This window comes from Doryrhamphus excisus, linkage group LG8 (assembly GCF_037039965.1).
Source record: "Doryrhamphus excisus strain RoL-2023G ecotype Guam linkage group LG8, RoL_Dexc_Guam_v1.1, whole genome shotgun sequence".
NCBI lineage: Eukaryota > Metazoa > Chordata > Actinopteri > Syngnathiformes > Syngnathidae > Doryrhamphus > Doryrhamphus excisus.
This window is the reverse complement of record NC_136364.1, coordinates 9,696,789-9,722,801: the sequence shown is the minus strand read 5'-3', so window position 1 is coordinate 9,722,801 and position 26,013 is coordinate 9,696,789. Positions and strand designations below refer to the sequence as shown.

The 26,013-nt window shown below is 44.0% G+C and overlaps 1 protein-coding gene and 3 long non-coding RNA genes across 15 annotated transcripts; 1 reads left to right on the top strand and 3 right to left on the bottom strand.

The window, feature by feature from the left end:
* Nucleotides 1–84: 84 nt before the first annotated feature.
* On the bottom strand, nt 85–1,312 carry LOC144899646 (uncharacterized). Its single transcript, XR_013627964.1, has 3 exons — nt 702–1,312; nt 362–633; nt 85–263 (listed from the first exon to the last, which is right to left on the bottom strand). It is a non-coding gene; the product is annotated as an uncharacterized LOC144899646 (long non-coding RNA).
* myo7aa (myosin VIIAa) lies at nt 85–25,996 on the top strand. Of its 9 annotated transcripts, XM_058079556.2 has the most exons (52): nt 85–268; nt 1,524–1,589; nt 7,002–7,115; nt 7,193–7,345; nt 7,484–7,501; nt 7,911–8,095; nt 8,165–8,286; nt 8,410–8,552; nt 8,735–8,848; nt 8,976–9,044; nt 9,103–9,187; nt 9,867–9,943; nt 10,367–10,486; nt 10,557–10,699; nt 10,776–10,986; nt 11,098–11,233; nt 11,308–11,414; nt 11,611–11,670; nt 11,845–11,982; nt 12,097–12,255; nt 12,383–12,475; nt 13,766–13,860; nt 13,939–14,023; nt 14,106–14,324; nt 14,412–14,519; nt 14,607–14,816; nt 14,887–15,093; nt 15,164–15,340; nt 15,454–15,543; nt 15,614–15,741; nt 15,868–15,994; nt 16,069–16,188; nt 16,609–16,782; nt 16,890–17,117; nt 17,201–17,368; nt 17,503–17,620; nt 17,711–17,837; nt 17,991–18,160; nt 18,233–18,423; nt 18,523–18,647; nt 18,763–18,920; nt 20,687–20,840; nt 20,999–21,154; nt 21,928–22,033; nt 22,100–22,213; nt 22,287–22,374; nt 22,455–22,561; nt 22,640–22,825; nt 22,900–23,016; nt 23,217–23,300; nt 23,406–23,525; nt 24,288–25,996. In XM_058079556.2, the coding sequence occupies exons 2-52, from the start codon at nt 1,572–1,574 to the stop codon at nt 24,378–24,380; spliced, it is 6,615 nt and encodes a 2,204-aa protein (XP_057935539.2). In that variant the 5' UTR covers nt 85–268; nt 1,524–1,571; the 3' UTR covers nt 24,381–25,996. The 9 variants fall into 9 exon arrangements, with proteins under 9 accessions (XP_057935539.2, XP_057935541.2, XP_057935543.2 ...); XM_058079558.2 differs by lacking the exon at nt 7,484–7,501; XM_078792775.1 differs by lacking the exons at nt 85–268; nt 1,524–1,589 and adding an exon at nt 3,271–3,528.
* Nucleotides 1,332–7,761, bottom strand: LOC144899647 (uncharacterized). Its single transcript, XR_013627965.1, has 3 exons — nt 7,627–7,761; nt 6,394–6,560; nt 1,332–1,580 (listed from the first exon to the last, which is right to left on the bottom strand). It is a non-coding gene; the product is annotated as an uncharacterized LOC144899647 (long non-coding RNA).
* On the bottom strand, nt 7,878–12,566 carry LOC144899645 (uncharacterized). Of its 4 annotated transcripts, none has more exons than XR_013627961.1 (8): nt 12,063–12,566; nt 11,753–11,959; nt 11,306–11,665; nt 10,566–10,981; nt 9,861–9,934; nt 8,840–8,899; nt 8,073–8,172; nt 7,878–7,987 (listed from the first exon to the last, which is right to left on the bottom strand). It is a non-coding gene; the product is annotated as an uncharacterized LOC144899645 (long non-coding RNA). The 4 variants fall into 4 exon arrangements; XR_013627963.1 differs by having other exon boundaries at nt 7,884–8,172; nt 12,063–12,260; nt 12,350–12,566; XR_013627962.1 differs by having other exon boundaries at nt 7,884–8,172; nt 9,861–9,937.
* Nucleotides 25,997–26,013: the final 17 nt, after the last annotated feature.

Here is a 26,013-nt window from a genome sequence, read left to right as displayed (position 1 = left end):
TTGCATGACGTGTTAATGCCAACCAGGGGGAGGGGGGCGGGGTGAAGGAGTCAAAGCTCTTTAAACACCCACACGCACCTTCACATGAGCAGGAAGTGGACCTTCTCTGAGGACCGGATGGAGGTCAGGTAGAGGCCAAAATGAAGAAGCGGAGTACGTGAAGACAACAAGGCTGGAAATGAAGATCTGACTTGTTTTCTTCAACCTGCCACCACTGGGATTAAAAGCTTCCAGCATCGTCAGCATCGGCTGCCCTTCATCCACTGTGGTGAGAGAAAAACTGAGTCCTTGTCATTTTGTCGTTTGACCCTCTAATGTAGCTTCTAATATCTTAATTATTAGATCGCATTAGATGGTGTACCTCATGAAGTCTTGGACTTCTTGCTGTGAAGGGGACAAAGGTCACATGTACAAATTGTGTTGACTTTCAAAAAGTCCTTGACCTTCCATTTGTGCGGCCTCAGAAAGTCTCCTATAATCCATTGCAGTCAGCCTGCATTAGCCGCCATTAGTCGGTCAGACTGGGCCGGTGTGCCTCTCAGTAGGGGGTGATGGAGACCCCCTCGGGCGAACTGGATCGGGTTGTGTTAGTGAAGTAGTGCCAACATGTTCACTGCCGTCATCAGTTGGTTCCTGTGTGGAGACGAGATGTCAATGTTGACTATGTTGTCATGCAAAAAGATAATGTTTAGTTGCCTCACGTTGGCCCCTCCCCCTCTGTCGAAATCACTTAGTTGTGTGATGGAATTTCAGATGGTGTCCAATCAGACGCTCAGATGAACACACACAAAGAGAGCAGGAAAATGAGATGTCCAACTTGGATCAAAATATTAGAAACAGCTCTAAGCATGATACAGTGCACAATAATAAACATCTTGTTCAATCAATACCATTCTGACAAATGGGCTTTATTAATGGAGCGCATTACATTGTGTACCTAATCAGGTGTCCAGTGTTTGTGTTGTGTTCGAGTGCATGTGTGTGCCTGCAGCCTGCAGCCAGCACAAAGAGGGGCTCAAACAAAAAGTTCCAATTGGCTTCCCGAGAAGTCAAAGGATCAAAATGAAGCCTCATAATAGAATCATGAATTATTCACATGCACGCATGCACACACACACATACACACACAAAGGTAATTCAATCATTCATGAAGAATAAACACGATACAAAGAACAAATAGACAGCAAATATACGTACATTAAGGCTGAGCCCATGGTACAGGCATGTAGAATTCTTAAGTGTCATACAAGTGCAAAAAGGCGCAAAGCAATGTTAAAAGTCTAAAATATTAACTTTGCTAGCAAGTGAGGACAGGGGGTGGGGGAGGGGGGTGACGCTGGAGTCCTACTGCTTTGAATGTGAGTCTGAAAGAAGTCAAGTTAATCCTTTGGTGCTTGCTACGCTGACGCTAAACCTAGTTTCCCCCAAAATACGAATTTTCACCTCAGGGGTGACTGACTCCAGAAGTTCCATTTGGATGAAAGGATATGAAAGTCCTCACATGTCCTCTGTGTCTCTGCCAGGACCAAAGGTACACCACTGATGTCCTCACTGAGAGAAGAACCACAACAATGGTCATTCTGCAGCAGGTGAGCACACACACACACACACACACACACACACACACACACTTAACTGCTAGCTTGTGTCTGTAGTTAAAGGGACATATTATGCAAATTTTTTCGACCCTTTGTATTGAGTTGTGGTCTCCTGTAGAGCAGCTACACACAATAACTCACATCAAAAACGTTTCAGATTTTGCAGAATCTGCACCCATTCTAGCTGTATTTCCTTGGATTTCTGTTTCCTCCCAAAATCTCCCATTAAATCTGTTGTAATGTGTTCCGCCCACGGCCTGCCTCCATGCATGCCTACTTCGTTGTGATTGGTCACACGCCCCAAAGTGCTTCCTAACTATGAACCATATAAGGAATCCACAAAGGGGCAGTTTTACCACGCCTTTTAAAACCGAGCGCTTTGAGCCATCCCAAACTTCTTTCAGGGTTGCGCAAACCTCATTATCCGAAACGTTGGCATCGTTTAACACGAGAATACAACACTCTAACTACATTTATAGGTCAGAAAAGCATAATAAGGCTGTTTCCTGGTTGAAGACCAGTCAAAAACTATGCATATTGTACATATTTTGCCTAAATTAAGCATTTTTAAACATATACATGGCTAAATGAAGTAAAAATACAACTATAAAGTATTTCAAGTATGCATTCAAAGGCGTTGTGATATGTAGTACTCTACACTGGTCACTAGGTGCCAGTAATGTTACGATAACATACAATCAGAAAAACAGACTTTTATTGAAGGTTTGAATGATCTCACAACAGTTACAATAATCCCTAACATGAGCTAACCCACGCCATGCTAAAAGACTAAACCCCTGCTGTCACTTCCTGTACAGCCCTCCCTCCCCTCACTTTGCTCCCCCAGCACCAAAACACATTTATAGCAACACACACAAGCACAAGTCTTATATTCTCTTATTATGTCTACTATATTGGGTAATAGGAGTGTAAAGGTGACCATAGGGGTGTTATTTCATGTCTCGAGTGCTCTAATAATGTCAAGAATATTTAGAAGGCCAAAAACAAGGTTTCTATGCTCTAAGTACAAAGAATATTCAATTTCGAAATAAGAAATCTAACTTTGCGGAAATTCACCTCACGGTCGAGTCCTGAAAACAGGGAAATGGAGTTAATGGCCGTCTGTCACTCACTCAAGAGTCACGCACAGGCACATGCCCATCGTGTGCGCGCACATACACAATTACGCTGTTTCAAGAAAAGCTATGGGCAATTAGAGGCATGGTTGAGTAGGATTTGGGCGAGATATACTGTAGTATTTTCCAACAGTAATGCCCCCATTGCATCATGGGATTTTGTTGACATGAATATACAGTGCTTTATGTGTTTTAATCATTTGCACTTTATATACAGGTTGTGTTTATATCAAATGCATCATTACTTTGCAATCTTAAAAAAACATTTGTTGGGGAGATGATCATGTAATGTTTCGTAGTGTGTGTTGGTTGTTTGCGTGTGTTTTGTTGCACTCATTATCCAGCAGACACTCATTAGGCTGCACTGGAACATCTCTGTGTGTGTGTCTTTTTAAGTGAATGCGTTGTTGACCTCATCAGTCTTTCTGACACACTAATTTGCTCAGACAGCAGCCCCATTTGATGGGGTTGGGGTAGGGGGGCGTAGGGTGAGCCAATAAAATGAGGAGCCCCCCACCACCAACCATCCCCACACACACAGAGATGATCAGATATCGTCCATTGTGGCATGTTTGACTTCTATGCTCACACTGAACAGGACGGTGTTGGACACGTCCTTAAAGTATTTCAGATGTGAGGTTGAACAGTCAAACGGACATTCAAAATTGCCGGCACATGTTAACTTGCCGATCGCCATGGCAACCAAGTTTAAGAGAAGGGGATCCGACTGGGCACTGGAGGGCTGGGACCCTAACGTCCGCCGTCTGAGCTACAAGTACACCACCCTCATCAAGGTAAACTTGTTGGCTTTATGGAGCGTAGTCGCTGTATGTCATGCTTTGACCTTTGACTCGGCTGACACGTCAATCTAAATGCAAATGAGACATCCTCCTTCCCCTCACTTAAAGTACATCCGCAGGAATGTTGTTGTCTCGGTCACCAGCAGGGGGCACAGTGGGGACAACATTACTGTGCCAGTGTGCAGAGATATTATCAAATATTTATTTCCACATTTCTTCCCAGTGAGATAATTTTGTTCAACAGAGGGCCACATTGGAAAAAAATTCTAATAATAAATATTAAGACTTTTTTAATCTTGAGCTTTCAAGAATAAAATCGTAAATTTAAGTGAAAGTTGTAAAAAGAGAAAAAAATCTTAATATTACAAGAATATATTAATGTTAAAACTTCAGGAAAACTTTTATTTATAACGTGGCAGCAAACAGCGTACTTCAGCATAAAGATAAGATAAGCATATCTTCCCCTTCTCACTTCTGCCTTCCTTACCCCGGCAAGGCCAGATGTCACATAAGTCCCCCCTTTTCAGGTAATATTTCAACTTTTTTTCGCGGAAATGTACTTAATTCTTGTAAATTTACCACATTATTCTCGAAATCTCTGTTTGTTTTTTTCTTTCAATGTGGTCCTCATTGTACTTTGTACTGCTGCTGTTGAATTGCAATAGACACAGGAAAACAAGAAGCTACCAATATTTAGCGTTGTATGTCAGCAGCGGCATACTGGAAAGCTAATACCTGCTTGAATTATTTAGCTGAAGAAAGAGACGCACGGTATATCATAGAGACTGTGCTGGGATTAGTGTTAACAGGGACATTTCACAGTTTGTTATGAAAGATAGACATTAGTTACTTGCTCCCTGACAAAACCAGTATCAAACAGTTGAAGGTTAGCTAACAGCTTAGCAGTGTGAGTGCTGATACCGTATGTCACCCAATGCAACAGTGAGGCTCACTGAGGTGAATTTATTTAATAATGAATGAAGAGCAACTGATCGCGACCGCAAAGAAATAAGCTGTGTTGATCTTTAGTTGGCTGCATGCATCAAGTCAGCCGTCTTTACGCGAATTAACCTAATTGAAAAAGTAACATTATCATCAGCATGGAATTTAGACTTGATAGATCAGGGGTTTCAGGGACAATTTGTGGTCCGCAGCAGACTGTAAAAATAAAAGTAAACAAAAAAACCCTCAATAAAAATAGGAGAAAAATAGAGCAAGAAAGCACAATGTAAAGAGAAAGAGCTGAAATGTTGGTGCTAATAACAATATCAACAATGTCAAACTTCAACTATTTGCAGGAGCAAGTTAGGTTGATAACCTTTGAATCAAAGAGGACTAGCATCAAATTACTATCACAGTTGTATCTTGAACAAACAATAGTTGCTACATAACAGTGGTTTCTCCAATCTTCCTTGTTTACCATCACTTCAATTGTCCACTAAATGTACCAATCCTTTAATCCATATAACCAACAAGCATCATCGAATGCATGACATAGGTATGTCTTATGTATCAAACAAGTCAAAGTTGCGTCATATTTGTATCAGACGTGCATTTTTAGCGTCACATTTTATGAATGCTATTATAGTCATGCACAGTCATGTGATGCTTATTTTGAGATCGGAATGTCAAATTTGTTAGAAAGCGTTTACAATATGAAAGGCAATGAAACAATCTTGCCCACCCATTTGTTTCTTTTTTTTTTCCCATTTGGAAAAAACGCTACACATCAACATTTGATTATAATATAATGAATATGATTTTTCAGTATGTGGTCCTCATTGGAAAAAGTTTGGACACCCCTGCTTTAGATTTATGGCTGGGATGGTCCAAAATGCAGACGGGCAGCAAAGAAGAACAGGTGGTCAGTAGCATAATGTTCCGGCTCATTGTGCCAGATGGAGAATTGACTTCATTAAAGTAACATGTCACCGTCTATACAATAAAACAAAATACTTCAAAAATTTCCCAAACTTAAACTTTATATTCATGTGGGTTGTGTGCTAAAAAGGTGATAAACAGACTGCGTGGTTACTATTTTTAATTATTGCAGTTGTTTGATGTGATAAAAAGAGATGCCATGATTGGCAGCGATGGGAGGGATACGTATACTGTATGTACACATATACAAAGCACTAGCTCTTGGTTTGTCTGCCATGTAACTAGAGCAGGGGTCTCAAACTCAATTTACCTGGGGGCCACTGGGGCTAGGGTCTGGGCGAGGCTGGGCCGCATCAGGTTTTCAAAACAAAAAAAAAAACGCATTTATTAAAAACAGAAAAATTTGATTAGATTATTAGAGCCCTGTAGACATGACAAAACACGACTATAGTCACATTTATACTAACCCTTTTATCTACAACATATTGCGACACTGAGACATATTGAGACACATGCTGACTCGCAAACTAGAGAGCTAGCGACCTAAACAGTAGCCTCCAAGTTATTTCCTTTAAACTTAAAAAGCCAAAAACTTACCACTTCCACACGGATAGGGAGGATAACTATTAACAGTTATTTAACCTTTAACATGAACATTAATCAAACGTAATATTTTTTTCTGGGTCCAACATCCATATCAAACTTGCGCGGGCCGCACTAACATTAAACTTTCATATCAAGGCGGGGGCCTCAAACTAGTGTCCTGCGGGCCACATTTGGCCCGCGGGCCGCGTGTTTGAGACCCCTGAACTAGAGCAACAATTTGCTGTATTCAGCCTATGATATAAGCATTACATTTGAAGGCAGAAACCTCTCAATTAGTTTTTTTTATTTTAAGAAACCCTGATGTTATATTTTATATTATAGTAGACAGCATTTATTATTATTATTGACTGATACAATCACACAGTAGATTACCTGAGCATCATTGGTATTCAAGAAGGGTGTGGTAATGTTAGGACACATACAGGCATCCTGGCAGGATGAGCTTGAAGTGTCTGCTCAGAAATCCAACACCTGCCGGGCACACCTAAGGAGGAAGCGGCATCCTGTTGCCGTGGACGACGGAGGGGCGGTAGTGGAGCCTGAGGGAACACAGAGTCAAAGCAGGAGGCTCACCAAAATGTTACTGCGAGTGAGCACGTGGATGGACTTAACTTAGCTAAATCCAGACGTAAAACAAGCTGAAAAAGCAGGATGATCCTCAACTGTCTTTTTACTATTTGATGGGAATAAGTGGACTATAGATTGGATCATTTTCAGCCAACCCTTTGAGACTCATATCACAGACTGGGTGAGTGTGTGACAATGTACAAGCGTCGGGACTATGTGGACTTCTATGAGAAGGACCAGGCAAAATGGGCTTTGCTGCGAAATGTTAACACCGTCATGAAAAACAGCACGCTGCTGCCGGTACGCTATGTGTGTGTGTGTGTGTGTTTGTCTTTCCAGGGCTGTGTTGTAAAAAATGTTTCAGTGAACACAAAGACATGTGAACTAAACTAAAGTCCTACTTTTGTTGCCAGGGCGACTACGTGTGGCTGGACTTGAAGAGTGGTCGTGAGTTTGAGGTTCCAATCGGCGCGGTGGTCAAACTCTGTGACTCGGGACAGATCCAGGTGGTGGACGATGAAGGAAATGTGAGTTAGCATTTAGTTGCATACGCACCGCTTCATCATGTGGACTTTTGACCAGTCTCAATTTTCAACTTTTCCAGGAGCACTGGATCTCCCCCCAGAATGCCACCAACATCAAGCCCATGCATCCCACCTCCATCCATGGAGTGGAGGACATGATACGCCTGGGGGACCTCAATGAGGCCGGGATCCTCCGCAACCTGCTCATCAGATACAGGGACAAGCTCATCTATGTGAGTCTACTGCTTGGTTATGTTTGGTTACCTGAATAGCCGACAGCCTTCTAGCTAAGCTTCTACTTCCAGCTTTTCTACTCTCTCTTCTTCACTTTCTGCTTCTGTTTTGCCTTCCTCTTCCTGTTTGCTCTGAAGACAAACTGTGGTGGCAGGGTAAGTGTGCAGGTGGATCCAGATAAACGTGCACAGTGGATGGAACATGTCCCTCTGTGTTTCTGTACACTTCCTCTTTGTTGCATGTAGCAAATTGTTGCAGACACTTTTTAGGGGATAAATACCTCAAAAAATTAGCTTGACGGATGAACTGCGTCTTTCTCGTGGTGCTTGGTGGTAATCGAGCTGTGCATGCGTGCATGTTGATCGTTCCCAATATGGCTGCCTCTTCTCTGGTGGCAAACGCTGACATGTTCGTCCACCTGAGATGCCAAAAGCATGTTACCCCATCCACCTTCAAACAGCCTTAACTCACCCATCATGTGTTGCTGTGAGGATACACCCACCCTGCTAGCTTACTTGGTTAAAGAGTGTTGACCTACTGGTGATGTTAGCATCCTCCTTCCAGACGTATACTGGCTCCATCCTGGTGGCCATCAACCCGTATCAGCTGCTTCCCATCTACACGGCAGACCAGATACGCCTCTACACAAACAAAAAGATCGGTGAGATGCCTCCTCACATCTTCGCCATTGCCGACAACTGTTACTTCAACATGCAGAGGAACAACCGTGATCAGTGTTGTATCATCAGGTAGGCAGCTACCATCTTGGTCTTCCTTATTCAGGACGTCAAACATGTCCTCTTGTGTGTGTCCGACAGCGGAGAATCTGGAGCAGGAAAGACAGAAAGCACCAAGCTGATTCTGCAGTTCCTGGCAGCCATCAGTGGCCAACACTCGTGGATCGAGCAGCAGGTCCTGGAGGCTAACCCCATCCTGGAAGGTAGGACACTCACGGCTGGAGGAACTTTTTGTCTACATGTTCACATTGTAGCATAAAAGACAGTCCTTAGACATCCACAAAGTTCATAATGTCACCCTCACTGCTCACTTGTTTATCACGCAGCCTTTGGCAACGCAAAAACCATCCGCAACGACAACTCCTCTCGCTTTGGGAAATACATCGACATCCATTTTAACAAGAGAGGAGCCATCGAGGGAGCAAAGATAGAGCAATACCTTCTGGAGAAGTCGCGAGTCTGTCGCCAGGTACCACACATGCAGATGGTGGGACAAAACAGTGCTATTGTTGTCTTGCGTTGCTGTCAATGAAACACTGGCACACACCCATCTAGCTGTTGTCCAGATGAACAGTTCTATGTAATAAAAATAGTTTTATTTTGATGATTCAATGTCACAAGTAAAGTGAAATGCTCCCTGTCTCCATGCAGGCCCAGGATGAGAGGAACTACCACATCTTCTACTGCATGCTGAAAGGCATGACTGCTGATGAGAAGAAGAAACTGGGCTTGAGCAAAGCCACAGACTACACCTACCTGACTATGGTCAGTGGACACCCATCGTTGTTGGAGTGTCATCATTCTGGGACTTAGTACCTACAAGAAGAAACTCATGCAGTTACTGTAGATGTGACTGATGTCAGTGGGTGTGTGTGTGTGTGTGTGTGTGCAGGGGAAGTGCACGGTGTGTGACGGCCGTGACGACATGAAGGAGTACTCCAACATCCGTTCTGCCATGAAGGTACGTGCACTCAATCAGTGCACATTGTTGTACATGACCAGTGTCTTTACATTGGCAGGTTCTGATGTTTACCGACAAAGAGAACTGGGAGATCTCCAAACTGCTGGCAGCTATTTTACACATGGGCAACTTGCGATATGAAGGTGAACATCTAATTCTTTAAAGGGGACCTATTGTGCTACTGTGCACTTTTCTGACCTACAAATGTTATTAACACTAACATATTGTATTAAATGATGCCCACGTTTCTGCGTATTTGGAAGCGAGCCCTGATTGCTCAGTTTCAGAGAGTTTTTTCCACCGTCTGACTGTGACATCACAGTGGGCTGGACTTCCTTCTATGGGCGTTCCCTGGGACAAGCTCTAGGCTTGCCCTCCTTTTGTTTTGAGTTCATACACGGTAAATCAGGGGTCTCCAGCCAGTTGCTCACAAGCTACCAGTAGCTCCTAACCATTTTTCAAGTAGCTCTCCAAAGGGCTTATTCATTTATTATCAACTCCTATGCTGAAAAAAGTAGAAAGTGGGGTTCATCAGTAGTGTGGAAGTCCTCGCAAGCGCTTGGTAGTGTGACCAATCACAGCCGAGTTGGCGTGTCCGCATGCAGGCCGTGGGTGGAATAAAGTAAAACACACTTTTGGAAATCCAAGGAATTACAGCAGGAATAGGTGCAGGTTCTGGAAGATCTGGAAAGCTTTCTGTAACTGGTGTGTAGCTGTGCTGTAGGAGTCCATGACTCAATACAAAGGGCCAAAAAATGAGCATAGTAGGTCCCCTTTAATAATCTTTAATTTTAACGCTATTGAACCTTGACTCACCTGCAGCACGTACCTATGACAACCTGGATGCCTGTGAGGTGGTCCACAGCCCGCATCTTACGACTGCTGCAACCCTGCTGGAGGTGAGATGAACAATTTGAAGAAAATGTACTGTTTTCTACTATTGTTAATAAGAATAATAATACAATATATAATCTAATATAATTCACGATGATGAGTATTATTGTTGCATGCAGCTCTGCAATAGTGGCACCTTCAATAAGACTAGTAATACCTATAGGAAAAGGCAACTATTTGTGGTAGTGTGGTAGAGTGGCTGTGGTCATACTGAACCCTCAGTTGCTCCTGATGCGGCATCATCAGTAGGTAAATGTGCTTAAGTGCTTTGAGGTGGATGAACTGGGAGTTATGAATGCTCACTAACACAGATTCAGACCCATTTGTAAACCATATTTATCAGAGACTATCCCAGCTGACTTGGTGTACCCCCTGGACTGGTCGCCAGTTATGTTAATAACAACTGCCTTGTGTGTGTGTGTTTCCAGGTAGATGGTAAGGACTTAAGGAACTGTCTAACAAGTAGAACTTTGATCACTAGAGGAGAAACGGTGTCCACCCCCCTCAGTATGGAACAAGCACTAGACGTGCGCGATGCCTTTGTGAAGGTGAAATACCAAATGTTTTGGGTTTGTGAAACCGACACCACAAAGATGTATGACGTGTGTGTGTCTGCAGGGTATTTACGGCCGCTTGTTCGTGTGGATCGTGGAGAAGATCAACGCTGCCATCTACAAGCCTCCATCCTCACAGTCCAAAGGTATCAGACGCTCCATCGGCCTATTGGACATCTTTGGCTTTGAAAATTTTACAGTCAACAGGTACAACACAAACACACACACGCACAGTATAGGTTATGTGGACATTATTCAAAAACCCTGTGATGGACCACGCCAGCTTCGAGCAGCTTTGCATCAACTTCGCCAACGAGAACCTGCAGCAGTTCTTTGTGCGTCACGTCTTCAAGCTGGAGCAGGAGGAGTACAACCTGGAGAACATCAACTGGCAGCACATCGAGTTTACCGACAACCAGGACGCCCTGGACATGATCGCCATCAAGCCCATGAACATCATCTCGCTCATCGACGAGGAGAGCAGGTTCCCTAAGGTGGATCCACACAAATTGAATAAACTATGGTAGATGATGAGACACACGTGATGTTGTGTTTCTTCAGAGCCTGCAGGGAGAAGGGCTTGTTTTAAAGAGCATTTGTTGCAGGGCACTGACAGCACCATGCTGAACAAACTCAACTTTCAACACAAAGTCAACACCAACTACATCCCACCAAAGAACAATTATGAAACGCAGTTTGGAATCCAACACTTTGCCGGAGTCGTTTACTACGAAACCAGAGGTCAGAGTTCATCCCGGATTCATCACATGTGTGTGTATAATGCATGTGTGTGTGTGTGTGTGTGTGTCTTACAGGCTTCCTGGAGAAGAACAGGGACACTTTATATGGTGATATCATCCAGCTGGTTCACTCCTCCAAGAACAAGTTCATCAAGCAAATCTTCCAAGCAGATGTTGCCATGGTAACAAACACACACAAAATTTACTCAAGCCTGAACAAAATCATTATTTGCAATAAAACAAATAATGGAAGTGGAATGTTCTCTGGTGGAGCCTTTTCCTGTCCTGCATGTTTCTACACACATCTGAGTCACTTCTCTTTGTGTGTGTGTGTGTGTGTGTGTGTGTTCTTTGCATGACCATCCTGCTTCTTTGCAGTTTCTGTGTGGTTTTGCTCCTGCTTCTTGTCTCCATCTCCCTTCCAGCACTCTTCCTAAGGTAAAAAATATATACATACTGTATGTGTAAATGAAAAATAAAAGCGCTGTAATAACATGAACACAATCATTGGCACTTTTACATTAAAGAGGAAGAAGGTTGAGCTCCGGAAGGACGAAACCAACTTTGTTGACACGTGTGTGTGTGTGTGTGTGTGTGTGTGTGCACGTTTAGGGGGCGGAGACCAGGAAGCGTTCTCCCACTCTCAGCAGTCAGTTCAAAAGATCTCTGGAGTTGCTGATGAGAACTCTGAGCGTCTGTCAGCCGTTTTTCGTTCGCTGCATCAAACCTAATGAGTACAAAAAGCCCATGGTGAGTGTGTCCATGCGTGGGCGGGACAAGCACGCTTGGACAGAAAAGTTTGACTTTTTAGACATAAATTTAGAGCTGACTTGTTTGTTGAGTCTTGTTTTGTTTGTGTTGCAGCTGTTTGACCGGGACCTGTGCGTGCGTCAGCTGAGGTACTCGGGAATGATGGAGACCATCCGCATCCGGCGTGCAGGTTATCCCATCCGTTACACCTTTGTGGAGTTTGTGGACCGCTACCGTGTGCTCATGCCTGGAGTGAAGCCGGCGTACAAGCAGGTGTGCTTACAAAATAGTAGACCACAAGAAAACTGTGAGAAGATCATAGCACTTAGCAGAAGTCCATCCATATCTTGCTGGATAGGACACGTACTGTAGAGTTCAATAGTGACACCCTGTGTTTTAGGAGGATCTGAGGGGAACCTGCCAGAGGATCGCTGAAGCTGTGCTTGGCCGAGATGATGACTGGCAGATGGGAAAGACCAAGATCTTCCTCAAGGTGAGTTGTGTTCTCTACTACAAATACTATCAAAGTATGTAAGTCCAGAAGTCATTGATGCTGGATGTTAACACTTAAATTATACACCAATGCCCAATTATTAAGAATTAAGAGTTGTTCATATAGTGCATATACTGTAGGTACAGGCTGTAGGAAATGCATGTTATGCTTGAATGTTGTTGGTAATCCTGTACAAACACAGCTGACTGGAGATAAACCAGTTGCAGACAATGTGAGTGAATACTGCTCGACTCTGTTTCCCGTACACATGACCGCTGACAGGAAGGAGTGTATGTTTTGTTTTCCCGCTCTGTGTCTGTGTGTGTTTGTTGGAGGTTCAGATTCCCAGAATAATATGTTCTTTATAAATGTTTTGATGCTTTGCTTTACTGGAACTATCAAGGTCATTCAGACGCAATCAGTGAAGGCAGATTTGTGTTGTAAAGTGATGTCTCTTGACTCTGGTGTGTTTGTTGCTGACCCCTGTCAGACTGAGGAGCGCCTCATCTGGTCAGGAAGCCTAACAGGAAAGAAAAAGTGCAGGGGGTGAAGGAAAGAGAATCACCCACACTTTCCTGACAGGAACCTGACGGATCATTCAGAATGCTGATGGATTACAAGACTGACTCAAGCTGGAATGCCGACTGAATTTCTCAGTGGATATATTGTATGCTTCCAAATTTGTGGAACACGCTGGGGAAGGCCCTTTTCTATACCCAATGCACAAAGCAAGCTCCATAAAGACACAGTTGTGTGATGAATGGTCAGGATGTTGAACTCACATGCATACACCCAGCCAAGGGTCAGTAGAATCTGGATATTCAGCTGAGGGGCTTCCAGTGAGGGAGCAGCCGTCTACATAGGTCAAAGGACAGGGCACATTGGAAGGGTTGAATCAGTCACAGAACATAGTGAGGGTGGAGAGTGATTGGGGAGCAGGAAATGGAATCCCCTCCGCGGTGACAGACCGGGATGTCAGACAGAGGGAAGACAAGATCAAACAGCTCACTGGTGATGGCCAGGTATACGTATATACTTATATACAGGCTGGTGGCAGCACAGAAGAAGGCAGGTGAGGAACATAAATAGGTTCGGGCAAACAAGCTGTGTTTTCAATTCCTGGATGTGTCCCAATACTTTATCCATCTCAACTCAACTCTTGGGCCAACATGAACAGAGTCTCCATGGGTGGCTCATGCTTTAGTATGAGAAACTAAGAAGGTGTTAACAAACCCATGGAGAAAAATGATAGTGAGGAAACAAATGTCGATAAACTTCTTGGTTCTGTAGGATCATCATGACATGTTGCTGGAGATCGAGCGAGACAAGGCCATCACTGACAAGGTCATCCTCATTCAGAAGGTTGTTCGAGGTTTCAAGGACAGGTATTACTTTGGACATGCTTCCACATGATTCAAGACAGCCGACACTCAAAGTGATTTTGTTTAATTTCTGGCCATCAGATCAAACTTCCTAAGGATGAGGAAATCCGCGGTGTTGATCCAGAAGACGTGGCGAGGATATCTCTGCAGGAAGAATTACGGAGCTGTGAGGATCAACATCATAAAGATCACTAAGAATTTACTGTATGGGTTCATGATGTACTCCTATTTGCCTCCTTGCTCTCCAGATGCGGGCGGGCTTTTCTCGCCTCCAGGCTCTGGTCCGCTCCAGAAAGTTGTGTGCTTCATATCACGTGGCCCGACAGCGCATAACAGGTTTCCAGGGTCACTGCCGGGGATTCCTGGTACGCCGTGCCTTCAGACACCGTCTGTGGGCCGTCATCACCATCCAGGCCTACACCAGAGGAATGATCGCACGGAGGTTATACCGCAGGCTAAGGGGCGAGGTAGACACATCTGTCGTATTTGGATACTGATACCAGTAACATATTTATTTAGCAAACTTCCTTGAATTCTTTTCTGGTTTCTGTCAGTACCGAAGGAGGCTTGAGGCTGAGAAGATGCGTCTGGCTGAAGAGACCAAACTGAGGAATCAGATGTCTGCAAAGAGAGCCAAGGCTGAAGCTGAACGCAAACACCAGGTAGGATTCAGAACATCAGATCCAAAGTTAAGTCATGTGTCTTCCTGCGATGCCTTTCACTGCACCTTCATTCACTCTCCTCTTCAGGAGCGTCTGACCCAGTTGGCCAAGGAAGATGCCGAGCGAGAGAAGAAGGAGAAGGAGGAGGCAAGGAGAAAGAAGGAGCTGGTGGAGCAAATGGAGCGTGCCCGTATGGAGCCAGTCAACGACTCAGACATGGTTGACAAGATGTTTGGCTTCCTGGGCACTACAAGTTCTTTTCCTGGTCAGGAGGGACAAGCTCCTGTGGGCTTTGAGGTCAGACAGCAAATGTTAGCTTAAATAACTCAGGATGTACTATGTACCTGTTGTTCTGCCTCCTGTGCAGGACCTGGAAAGGACCCACCAGGAGCTGGAGGAGGAGGACTTGGATGAAGCTCTTCCTCTGCCAGAGGATGATGATGAGGAGGATCTGTCTGAGTACAAGTTTTCCAAGTTTGCTGCCACCTACTTCCAGGGCACCACCACGCACACTTATGTCCGTCGACCCCTGAAGCAGCCGCTGCTCTTCCATGATGATGAGGGAGACCAGCTGGTATGTCAAAGACATATATTATTCTTACTATTGCACCTGATAGCGATGTTCATTCTTTAATCCGGTCTAGGCGGCACTGGCCGTGTGGATCACAGTGCTCAGGTTCATGGGAGATTTGCCTGAGCCCAAATACCACACAGCCATCAGTGACGGCAGCGAGAAGATTCCAGTCATGACCAAAATCTACGAGACTCTGGGAAAAAAGACTTATAAGAGAGAGTTGCAGGCACTCCAGGGAGAAGGAGAGGTAATAGAGGCTGGAAGGAGCTTCTACCACAAAAATTGAGCTAACATATGGGATTTTAAAATTGGTTAAAAACCACTTGGGGCCATGTTTGGACTGTGTTTCCCTGTATCCAGACGCCTCAGTCCGACAGCCCTCGCAAGAATAGCCTCCGACACAAACTGGTCTCTCTTACTCTGAAAAAGAAATCCAAGATCACTGAGGAGGTGAGAAAAGTTGTTTTTGATTCACCATCATACGCCTCCCTTTAGTTACTAATTGATGGACAACTTACAGGTCACAAAGCGCCTTAACGATGGCGAGTATGGTCTCCATGGCAACAGCATGCTGGAGGACCGGCCGACATCGAACCTAGAGAAACTTCACTTCATCATCGGTAACGGCATCCTGAGACCTGGGCTGAGGTAAAAACCACATCCCGTATGGTCTAGTAGGGGCTGTCTGGGTTCTAGTCCTGGTATGACAATTTGAGGGGGTGGCAATAGTTCACTTGTGTGTATGTGTGTGTGTGTGCATTGTATGTGTGTTAGGGATGAGATCTACTGTCAGATCTGCAAACAGCTGAGTCAGAACCCATCTAAGAGCTCTCACGCTCGAGGTTGGATACTCATCAGTTTGTGTGTCGGCTGCTTTGCCCCGTCAGACAAGTTCCTCAAGGTCGGGACAAAGTTTAGTCCACATAGTGACTAAGTACCGTGAGTATACTAATGGCTTTTGGTGTTCACCCGCAGTACTTGAGGAACTTCATCAGCAGCGGGCCACCGGGCTATGCTCCGTATTGTGAAGAAAGACTGAGAAGAACATTTGTGAATGGGACCAGAACACAACCGCCATCCTGGCTGGAGTTGCAGGTACACGTACACAAACACTCACACACACAATTACCGTATTTTCCGGACTATAAGTCGCACTTTTTTTCATAGGTTGGCTGTTCCTGAGACTTATACTCCAGAGCGACTTATAAATGAAAAAAATGTTTATGTTACATAAAGACTGGACACCTTCTCCGTTCATGTTTATTTTTTTGTGTCGCTGAATAACTATTGTGTTAGCATATCTTACACCTATTCAGCCTGTTCTCTATTCTTTTATTGTTAGAACTTGCCTTCCAAGATGACGTAATGTCTGATTTGGTCAAGTAGTTTGTAAAATAAATTACCCACAAAAAATGCAACTTATACTCCAGAGCGACTTATAGTCCAGAAAATACGGTAAATAAAGCTGATTTTATCTGGAGCCTATTACTTCATTATTGGGGAATCAATATCCAGGCAACCAAGTCGAAGAAACCCATCATGCTGCCGGTAACGTTCATGGACGGAACTACCAAAACGCTGCTGACGGACTCAGCCACGACAGCCAAAGAGCTCTGCAACACACTGGCCGACAAGATCAGCCTGCAGGACAGATTCGGCTTTTCGCTCTACATCGCTCTGTTTGACAAGGTTGTCTGAGTCAAAATAAACACTTGAAGTAGAAGGAAGAAAAAGCCTTTTCTCCCAGATGATATTGAAAAATGTGATCATGATTTGAATGTCATCACGGCATGCAGGTCTCATCTTTGGGCAGCGGAAACGACCACGTGATGGACGCTGTGTCCCAGTGCGAGCAGTACGCCAAGGAGCAGGGAGCCCAGGAGAGGAACGCTCCTTGGAGGCTGTTCTTCAGAAAGGAGATCTTCACTCCATGGCACTGTGCTGCGGACGATACGGTCGCCACCAACCTCATCTACCAGCAAACTGTCAGGGGCGTTAAGTTTGGAGAGTACCGCTGTGACAGGGTGACAACAGCTTCTCTTCTGTAGACATTCTCTTCTTCTGTATCTGAGTCCAATTCCAAGACTTCCTCTTCTTTTTGGCTCAGGAGGACCTGGCAGAACTGGCATCTCAGCAGTATTACGTAGACTACGGCTCAGAGGTCCTGCTGGAGCGACTGCTGAGCCTTATTCCGTCCTACATCCCGGATAGAGAGATGAGCAGTTCCAGGACGGTGGAAAAATGGGCTCACTTCATCATGGCAGCCCACAAAAAGGTGCTGGTCACTGGGACAGTTTGTTGATCTTATTGTTACTATCTTAAAATGAATTACATCTTTCATGAGTAGTAATAGTAAAGAACATTAGAATCGAACAATAGCAATAATTTGTCCACTTCGCTGTTGTTCAGGGCATCTACACACAGAAGAGGTTTGACCCACAGAAGGTCAAAGAGGAAGTGGTGGACTTTTCTCGCCACAAGTGGCCTCTGCTCTTCTCTCGTTTCTATGAAGCCTTCAAGTTCTCCGGTGAGATTCAATCGTCTCTACATCTTTTTAATGTGTCGCAAAGCAATGAGCTGGACTTGAGTGAGAGGATGAGGATGTTCTTTACTTCAGGTCCAAGTCTGCCTAAAAACGACCTCATTGTCGCAGTCAACTGGACAGGCGTGTATTTTGTCGACGAGCAAGAACAGGTCTTGTTAGAGCTCGCCTTCCCAGAGATCACTGCGGTGTCAAGCAGCAGGTGAGACATGCTTGGAAACTGTAATCACTCAGTGATGTTGTCTCTTTTGTCTCTTGTCTTGTCTCTTATTGTGTTGGACTTGGCTTTGGGACACCGAGGTTCAACGGCTGCCAGTTACATCCAATTGTGCATACATGGGTGCCGTTCTTTCAGGGGAGGAAAGTTGCAGAGTCAAAGCTTCACACTGGCAACCATCAAAGGAGAAGAGTATACCTTCACCTCCAACAACGCTGAGGACATCCGCGACCTGGTGGTGACCTTCCTGGAAGGCCTGAGGAAGAGATCAAAGTTTGTGGTGGCATTACAAGACAGCCCCAACCAGAGTATGTCCTCACTGAACTTGGGACAAAGAAGTCCAAAGTGCCAATCACGTCCTTTAACTTTTTTTTTTACAGATGGTGAGCCGTCCACATTCCTGAGCTTCCAAAAGGGAGACTTGATCTTGCTAGACCAAGACACTGGTGAGCAAGTTCTCAACTCAGGTTGGGCACATGGCGTCAACGAGAGAACCAATCAGAAAGGAGACTTCCCAGCTGACTCCGTCTATGTCCTACCCACCATGACACGACCTCAGCAGGAAATTGTGGTACATCAAAGCTGCTTCCCGTTCATATTTACATTTAAGTCAAAACAGGAATAAGTGACAAAAATGTGATGCAATTGTTGATGCAATCCAACCAATCAGGCTCTCGTGACCATGACACCAGACCAGCGACAACAGTCAGTGAGAGTGTCCCAACTTATGCTTCCTGAGGGTGAAGACTCAGTCAAGCCATACACACTGGAGGAGTTCTCCTACGACTACTTCAGGTACAAACGTCCACAGCAAACTCCTCTAAGAATGCCATTATTGATCTTGCTATCAGAAAAGAAAAGTGGACCCACACAATACACTGTAGTAAAGTAAGTCGTGTGCTTCCTGCAGGCCTCCTCCCAAGCACACACTAAGCAGAGTGATGGTCACTAAGAATCGAGGTAAGGACAAGTTATGGAGTTGCACCAGAGAGCCTCTGAAACAACCACTACTGAAGAAGGTGATCCATCATGAGGATCTTGCGCAGGAGGCCTGCATGGCTTTCATTGATATCCTTTACCACGTCATAATGTTCAGAATGTTGCCACCATACTGTAGGCTGTACCAATTAAAACTAGGGCTCTCAAAGTTAACGCGGAAGTTTCCCTTAACGGTGATAATTTTTTGACGCGCGATTAACCTGCGCTCCTCCTGTTTGACCCTCGGCCCACACCGTAGTTTGATTGAAGTACGGTAACTCTGTAGCTACAAGCTGTAACAAATATTGATGAGAAATGGAGAAAGAGAAGAGTATTTAGATTTAGGTAAATTTATCTTCAAAGCCCTAGCAGATGGCTCTTGTAGCAAGACCAAAGTTACTTGTAGCTATTGTTGCTGTGTTTGACTTATCACGGATTACATGGCCTGCCAGAGACTGGAGCAGTGCAGGTATTGCTTTTATTGTCATATACAGTGCTATCTCGGCATAGGAGTGTCCCAACTAACCAGTGGTTTTTACATTTTTACATCTCTTGCTGATTTTTGCATTGAACTGCCAGCTAAAATTGGAGTTACATCTGCTATTGACGGTGTCGATGTGACGAAGTCAGTGTTGTGCTAGCATTAGCGAGTTAGCATCGAACTAGCTACGGCAATATTTGCAACATTTGGGTCAAACCTACGTACATTATAGCGATGTGATTGATCTTATTTATGATGTATTGTATAAGACTTGGCAGGAACAACATCAAATGAAAAGCACCAACGACTGAGCCACCATCCGGCTTGGTGGACCTTGTTTTTCAGGGAGGTTCATTCCTTCATTCATTTTCTATCGCTTTCTGTACCACAATTATGCACATTAGCACTCAAAGTCATCAAATCTTACCTTTATGTATTCCCACATAGTATCGGCATTTGGGAGCAAATATTGGGTGAAGGAAAAAGGAAGGAAAATACATTCAAACACATCCATTCAGCCATCTTTGCATCGGAGAACGGTGCATCGGTGCGTTCAATGACCGTCAAAAAGTAGGACAAATTGCAGCTAGATTTTAAACATTCAAAGACGGTGGGATTTCTAATCAATAGTTACAGTATTGTAATAAAATAATATGTATTGTAATATAATTTGTAGTTTCTAATGACGAATGAAATGACATTGAGTTTGCAATTTAGATTAAATGTTTTATGACTATTGGCCTGTGTTTTAGGTATTTTCATTTGTACATTTCATGAAGGAATGGTGCATTGTGGCAAATCTTTCATAATAATCCTTTCTGAATGTTACTAAATAGACTGTTTTATACACAAACATTTGGAATTTAGTTTTTAAAGTCAGTATCATAAATAAACAAAAACAGGTCCTGTGGATGGTGAATACACTGTCTGCTAATGAATCAACACTGAGGCATAACGCAACAAAAAAAGGAACTTGCCCACAACAGTAAATCATCCAAAAAGGCGTTTGATGTTATTGATGTACATGATGAATGTTATCCATGGACACTTGCATCATGTATTCCCATAGGAACATATTTACATATGTCAGTGTGAGAGATCTCACATTTTGCATTTGCTAGAGCTAATATGCTAATAAGAAAAACAGGAATACAAAAATATGACTGCTGACTGTAATGTTTTAAATAATGTCCGAAATTGATATACTTTTACATAAAATTTTATGTAATAATTGTTTTAGTTGCACATCGAAGTAAACTTATTTCTATCTGCGATTAAATGTGATTAATTCTGAGTTACTATAGACAAAATGTGATTAATTGCAATCATTGACAGCCCTAATTAAAACCAACATGTTCTTTAACCTGTTTCCTACCTGTGATGAAGTACATGGGTGACTACCCCTCCAAACGCACCAGATCAGTCAACGAGCTGACCGACCAAATCTTTGAGGGATCCCTGAAGGCAGAGCCACTGAAGGATGAGATCTTTTGCCAGATCATCAAACAACTCACTGATAACCACGTCAAGTGTGTACAAGGAAACTATGACCTATTCTGTCACGACATAAACAACAAAAAGATGTTGATGAGTGACACATAGCCATTAGTGACATATTGTAAACCCAACTGACTGTTTTAGATGTAGATCACAAAGAAGTTGAACATGTTTGTGTGTGTACTTACAGGTACAGTGAGGAAAAAGGCTGGGAGCTCCTCTGGTTGTGCACTGGTCTCTTTCCTCCCAGTAACATCCTTCTGCCACACATCCAGCGCTTCCTGCAGTCCAAGAGACAACACCCTCTATCTGCCGACTGCATGCACAGGCTACACAAAGCATTGCGGTAGTTACACACTACAGGTTTACACCATAGGTACTGTAGACCAGGGGCGAGCAAACTGTGACATTCGGGCCATATCGAGCCTGTCAAACGTATTAATCTGGCCCACTGGGGGTTTCAAAATTAGTTTTTGCCAAAAAAAAAACTATGAAACAAAAAACTATGCCAAAATGACACCAATATATTCCCACCGCAGGGCATGCTGGGTAGCTTGTGGTGCTGTGTCTACAAACATGTGGCTGTGTTTTATTAGCACTTATTGACTCGGGGAGACCGAGTTCGATTCCACTCTCCGGGTACTCCGGTTTCCTTCCACATTCCAAAAACATGCTAGGTTAATTGGTGACTCCAAATTGTCCATAGGTATGAATGTGAGTGTGAATGGTTGTTTGTCTATATGTGCCCTGTGATTGGCTGACCACCAGTCCAGGGTGTACCCCGCCTCTTGACTGAAGACAGCTGGGATAGGCTCCAGCACACCCACAACCCTTGTGAGGATAAGCAGTAGAAAATGAATGAATGACCCACGTATGTGTTATGTTAACTTGCTGTGGATGTGTTGTGTTATTTTGTTGCACTGTGAGCAAGTAGGGTGTTCTGTTTAATGACCACCTATATGCAGACAACCCCTCGGCCAAATTTTTTAAGCCAGTGTGGCCCGCAAGTCAAAAACTTTGGCTATACCCCTGCTGTAGCCACGGTGTGTTTTCAGAAAGGTGTAGATGCTAAATGGAAACTTCACTGTCAATCGAACCTCTTGATTTCCATGGTAACAGAAACGGCTCCAGGAAATACCCTCCACATCTGGTGGAAGTGGAGGCCATCCAGCACAAGACGACGCAGATCTTTCACAAAGTGTACTTCCCTGACGACACAGACGAGGTACCACAGACACACACTCTCCTGAGGATGGTCTCTACAGCAGATTTGTGTGTTCCTATTCTCCAGGCGTTTGAAGTGGAGTCCAGTACCAAAGCCAAGGATTTCTGTCAGAACATCTCCACCAGACTGCTGCTGAAATCCCATGAGGGTTTTAGCCTCTTTGTCAAGATCTCAGACAAGGTCAGAAGTCAAGTTTAACTGTCGGTTCATAAGACACAGAGGTCACTATACTGGGTGTATACTGGTTTTGTAGGTGATCAGTGTTCCAGAAGGAGATTTCTTCTTTGACTTTGTCCGACATTTGACAGACTGGATCAAGAAATCACGTCCAGCAAAAGATGGTACATGCATCTGTACAATTTTACACCTGTGTGTGTACTGACAACAACAAACATCCTGAAACTTTACCTTCACCTTGCAGGAATGGTTCCCTCTCTGACCTATCAGGTGTTCTTCATGAAGAAGTTGTGGACCAGCACAGTTCCAGGGAAGGACTCCTTTGCTGACTCTATCTTCCACTACTACCAGGTGAGTCCTTCTAGGAGGAAGGCTGAAATAAAAAAAAAAAAGGAGAGACAATTGTTCTGACAAGTCCTCATCGTTCAGGAGCTGCCCAAATACCTGCGTGGCTACCACAAGTGTTCTCGAGACGAAGTATTCCAGCTGGCTGCTCTCATCTACAGAGTCAAGTTTGAGGATGACAAATCCCACTTTCCCACCATTCCCAAGATGCTGAGAGAGCTGGTCCCTCATGATCTCATTCGTCAGATGTCGCCAGATGACTGGAAAAGGGTACAACTTGAAAAGTTTTGAACAGGAAGTGAATGTGAACAATGAGTCTTTTTTTTACATGTATGTGATGACAGTCTGTGGTGGCCTTCTTCAACAAGCAAGCTGGTAAATCGAGAGAAGAGGCCAAGCTGATGTTTCTAAAAATCATCTACAAATGGCAGACCTTTGGCTCCGCCTTCTTTGAAGTCAAGGTAACAGACCTGCTTATGTCACTTCCTTTCTGATATTTGATGCGTTAAACCTACTGCTGCTTCATACCCAGAAGGAAGCGCTGTACCACACAGTAGTTTAATTTCCAACTTCCTGATCAAAGAGTTCTTGATCAGAAGGAACCATTTAAGATGGAATATTTCATTATGTTAAATTATGAGTTACGTTCTTATCTCTTTAGCAAACCACCGAACCCAACTATCCAGAAATCCTGTTGATTGCCATCAACAAACATGGAGTCAGTCTCATTGACCCAAAAACCAAGGTTTGTTGCCAAAAAATGAAAACCAAAACCCCCCACTCAATGTGCCTGCCGTGTCTCAGTGAGACCTGGGTGTAATCTTTTCTCCTGTTTTCTGTCTCCCTGTAGGACATCCTGATCACACATCCCTTCACCAAGATCTCCAATTGGAGCAGTGGGAATACTTACTTTCACATCACCATCGGCAACCTCGTCAGAGGAAGTAAACTCCTCTGTGAAACCTCGCTGGTGGGTGGAGGCCACATGCACATTTTTACTGCTCTCATTTCAAAGCAGGATATTGAGACTGAGATCTTAATCAATGAGATGTTGGACTAGAGTGCTTCCATCATAATTCTTCATTCTAGGAAGACATTTTTTGGATTTGGTTTTTTGGATTTTGTCGAAACACTCAGTGAGAAGGTCCTGTATTGTTGCCAGTACTTCTCTCTTGATGCTTTAAGAGTCGAGGTTACAACTTGGCCTTTTAGCTCGATGGCTAGTGCTCTCAACTGTCATTCTGCGGACCCTGGTTCGATCTAGGGGTGGAACACAGAGCTGGCTAGACCAGATGGGTTACATTGGTAATGTCATGCAGCCATGCTGTAAAGTGTGCCGACAGCTTGGGCTCTTTGGCTTGCAATACCTCGCGGTCTTGACCGTGGTTCAGGCCCAGGGTGTGCACACGAGTAGATCAGACGGGTTACATTGGTACCCTGACCCCCATGAGAGTGACATTTGGGGCCCCTAACTGACAGAGGCCCAACAAAAGGAATGTGGTGACAATAGCTGTCGACTGACGCTGATGATGATTAGCATCAGGAGCAACTGGGGGTTGTGTTTTGCCCAAGTATGGCGTCCCCAGTGGACAGAACTTCCCAGACACACCCCAAAATCTTGTCGAAAGTCTTCCTAGAAGACTGGAAGCTGTTACAGCAACATTACTTTGCACTCATCTATTCGTAAAGCAAGCCACAATATTTCAAATGTGTTTCCGCCACCCCCTTTCAGGGCTACAAGATGGACGACCTGTTGACTTCCTACATCAGTCAGATGCTCACCACCATGAACAAGCAGCGGTCGGGGCGTGGGCTCAACAAGTGAACTTCTTACTGGCAGGAGGCCACCGAGCTCATCCGCCTCTTGCGTCCTATTGGTCACTACTGCAGCTGGGGGCGGACCTTCGGCCACCAGCTGTGGTGGATGAGTCGCGGTGCTTCTGTCAGTTCGGAAGTGTCCAAGCTCCCTGGAGAGAATTCGGTTAGAAGCAGCCGCAGCAGTGAAGAGGATGACCCCGGCGAAGGCCCCAGCAACTACAACCTTTACCACCACCAGGATGAGACATCCAGTGAGGACGACTACCTCTAAAAACGCTGTACCACGGTTCTCAGAGCGACCTTTTGACCCAACTCCTCATATTCAGTGAATGTCCAAACAGCCAGGAAGTGTGTTAGAGGATAGCATAGACATTTACAAGGTCCAAAATATACTTGAGCTGATTGGTAAATCTGTTTGTTTACAAGAAATGACTCAATACTTCTGCTGTAACAAAATGTTTTGTGTTTGTCATGCTGCAGTTGCAACGTCATTGCTCAGTATGCTTTGTGGTTGTGTGCGGTGTGCATACATGCATGTGTGAATAGTCTCAAGATGCAATTGACAAAAGTGCTGGAAAATGAGATGATTTTGTTGATTATCACTCACTGTTGGTACATTTTTTTGTCGTAACCCTCATGTTCAGATTTCATTTGAGATATTTGGACCCTGACATATTTGTTGCATCTCAGTGTCTGTTAGTTCAGTGGTAGCTATCACATTGAGATTGAGTCGGTTGAGTTTGCCTGGCTGTGTTTTCATCCATCTGGTTTAACAAGAGAATGAGAAGTTCCATAGTGCCAAACCTTCCAGCGAGGCCTTTTGTTTTGTCTTTGTTGTGTGCAACGTTTGCCGCTGGTTAAAGAGATTTACATGATTTGTACAATATTAACATATAATTTAACTTGTGTGAATGCATTCGTTGACACGGAATAATGTTGAGATTGAAATGTTTAGTGTTTTATAGTATGTACAGTAATATATTTTCATGCATGTCCTGACATTGTACCATGTTTTCCTCAGACTATTTTATACTGTGTTGTAATGTGTGTTATCTGTTAGCTGACTTTGCCATGTTTAAATATTTAGATTTCACTTATAGTCATGGCCAAAAATATTGGCATTCCAAAGATGCCGATGTTTTTGGCCACGGCTGTATAAATTAGGTTGATTTGTAGTCTATACAGGCATGTCCAAAAACGTTGGCTTCTTTGGCATGCCAATATTTTGTTTCAGCTCACTAGCATGTTAACTGGTTATTCGAATTTAACTTTGCAGGATGTTTGTCTCACAAATTATAAAAACAACAACCTTGAAATGCCCCAAGACCAACAACGTGTTTTTTAATGACTGTTGACAATGACAGAACTGCAATCCAGACTTTTCCACCGTGTACAAATCATTAGTCAGCACTTAGCCTACAGTTGATTTTCTTTTGCTTAAAAGGCAGATGTTTTTTACGAACGTGATGAAATCATTTAAGTAATCATTCAAAACATGCAGATCTGCATGCATTGTGAAAGAGGCATCTGGTCGAATCAACTACAACACATCTCGAAATGTCAAGCTGTTTTGCATGTACTCTACACTGTTTTTTATTGGGGAGAAAAATGCTCACCCTACAAAGATGAATATCCTAAAT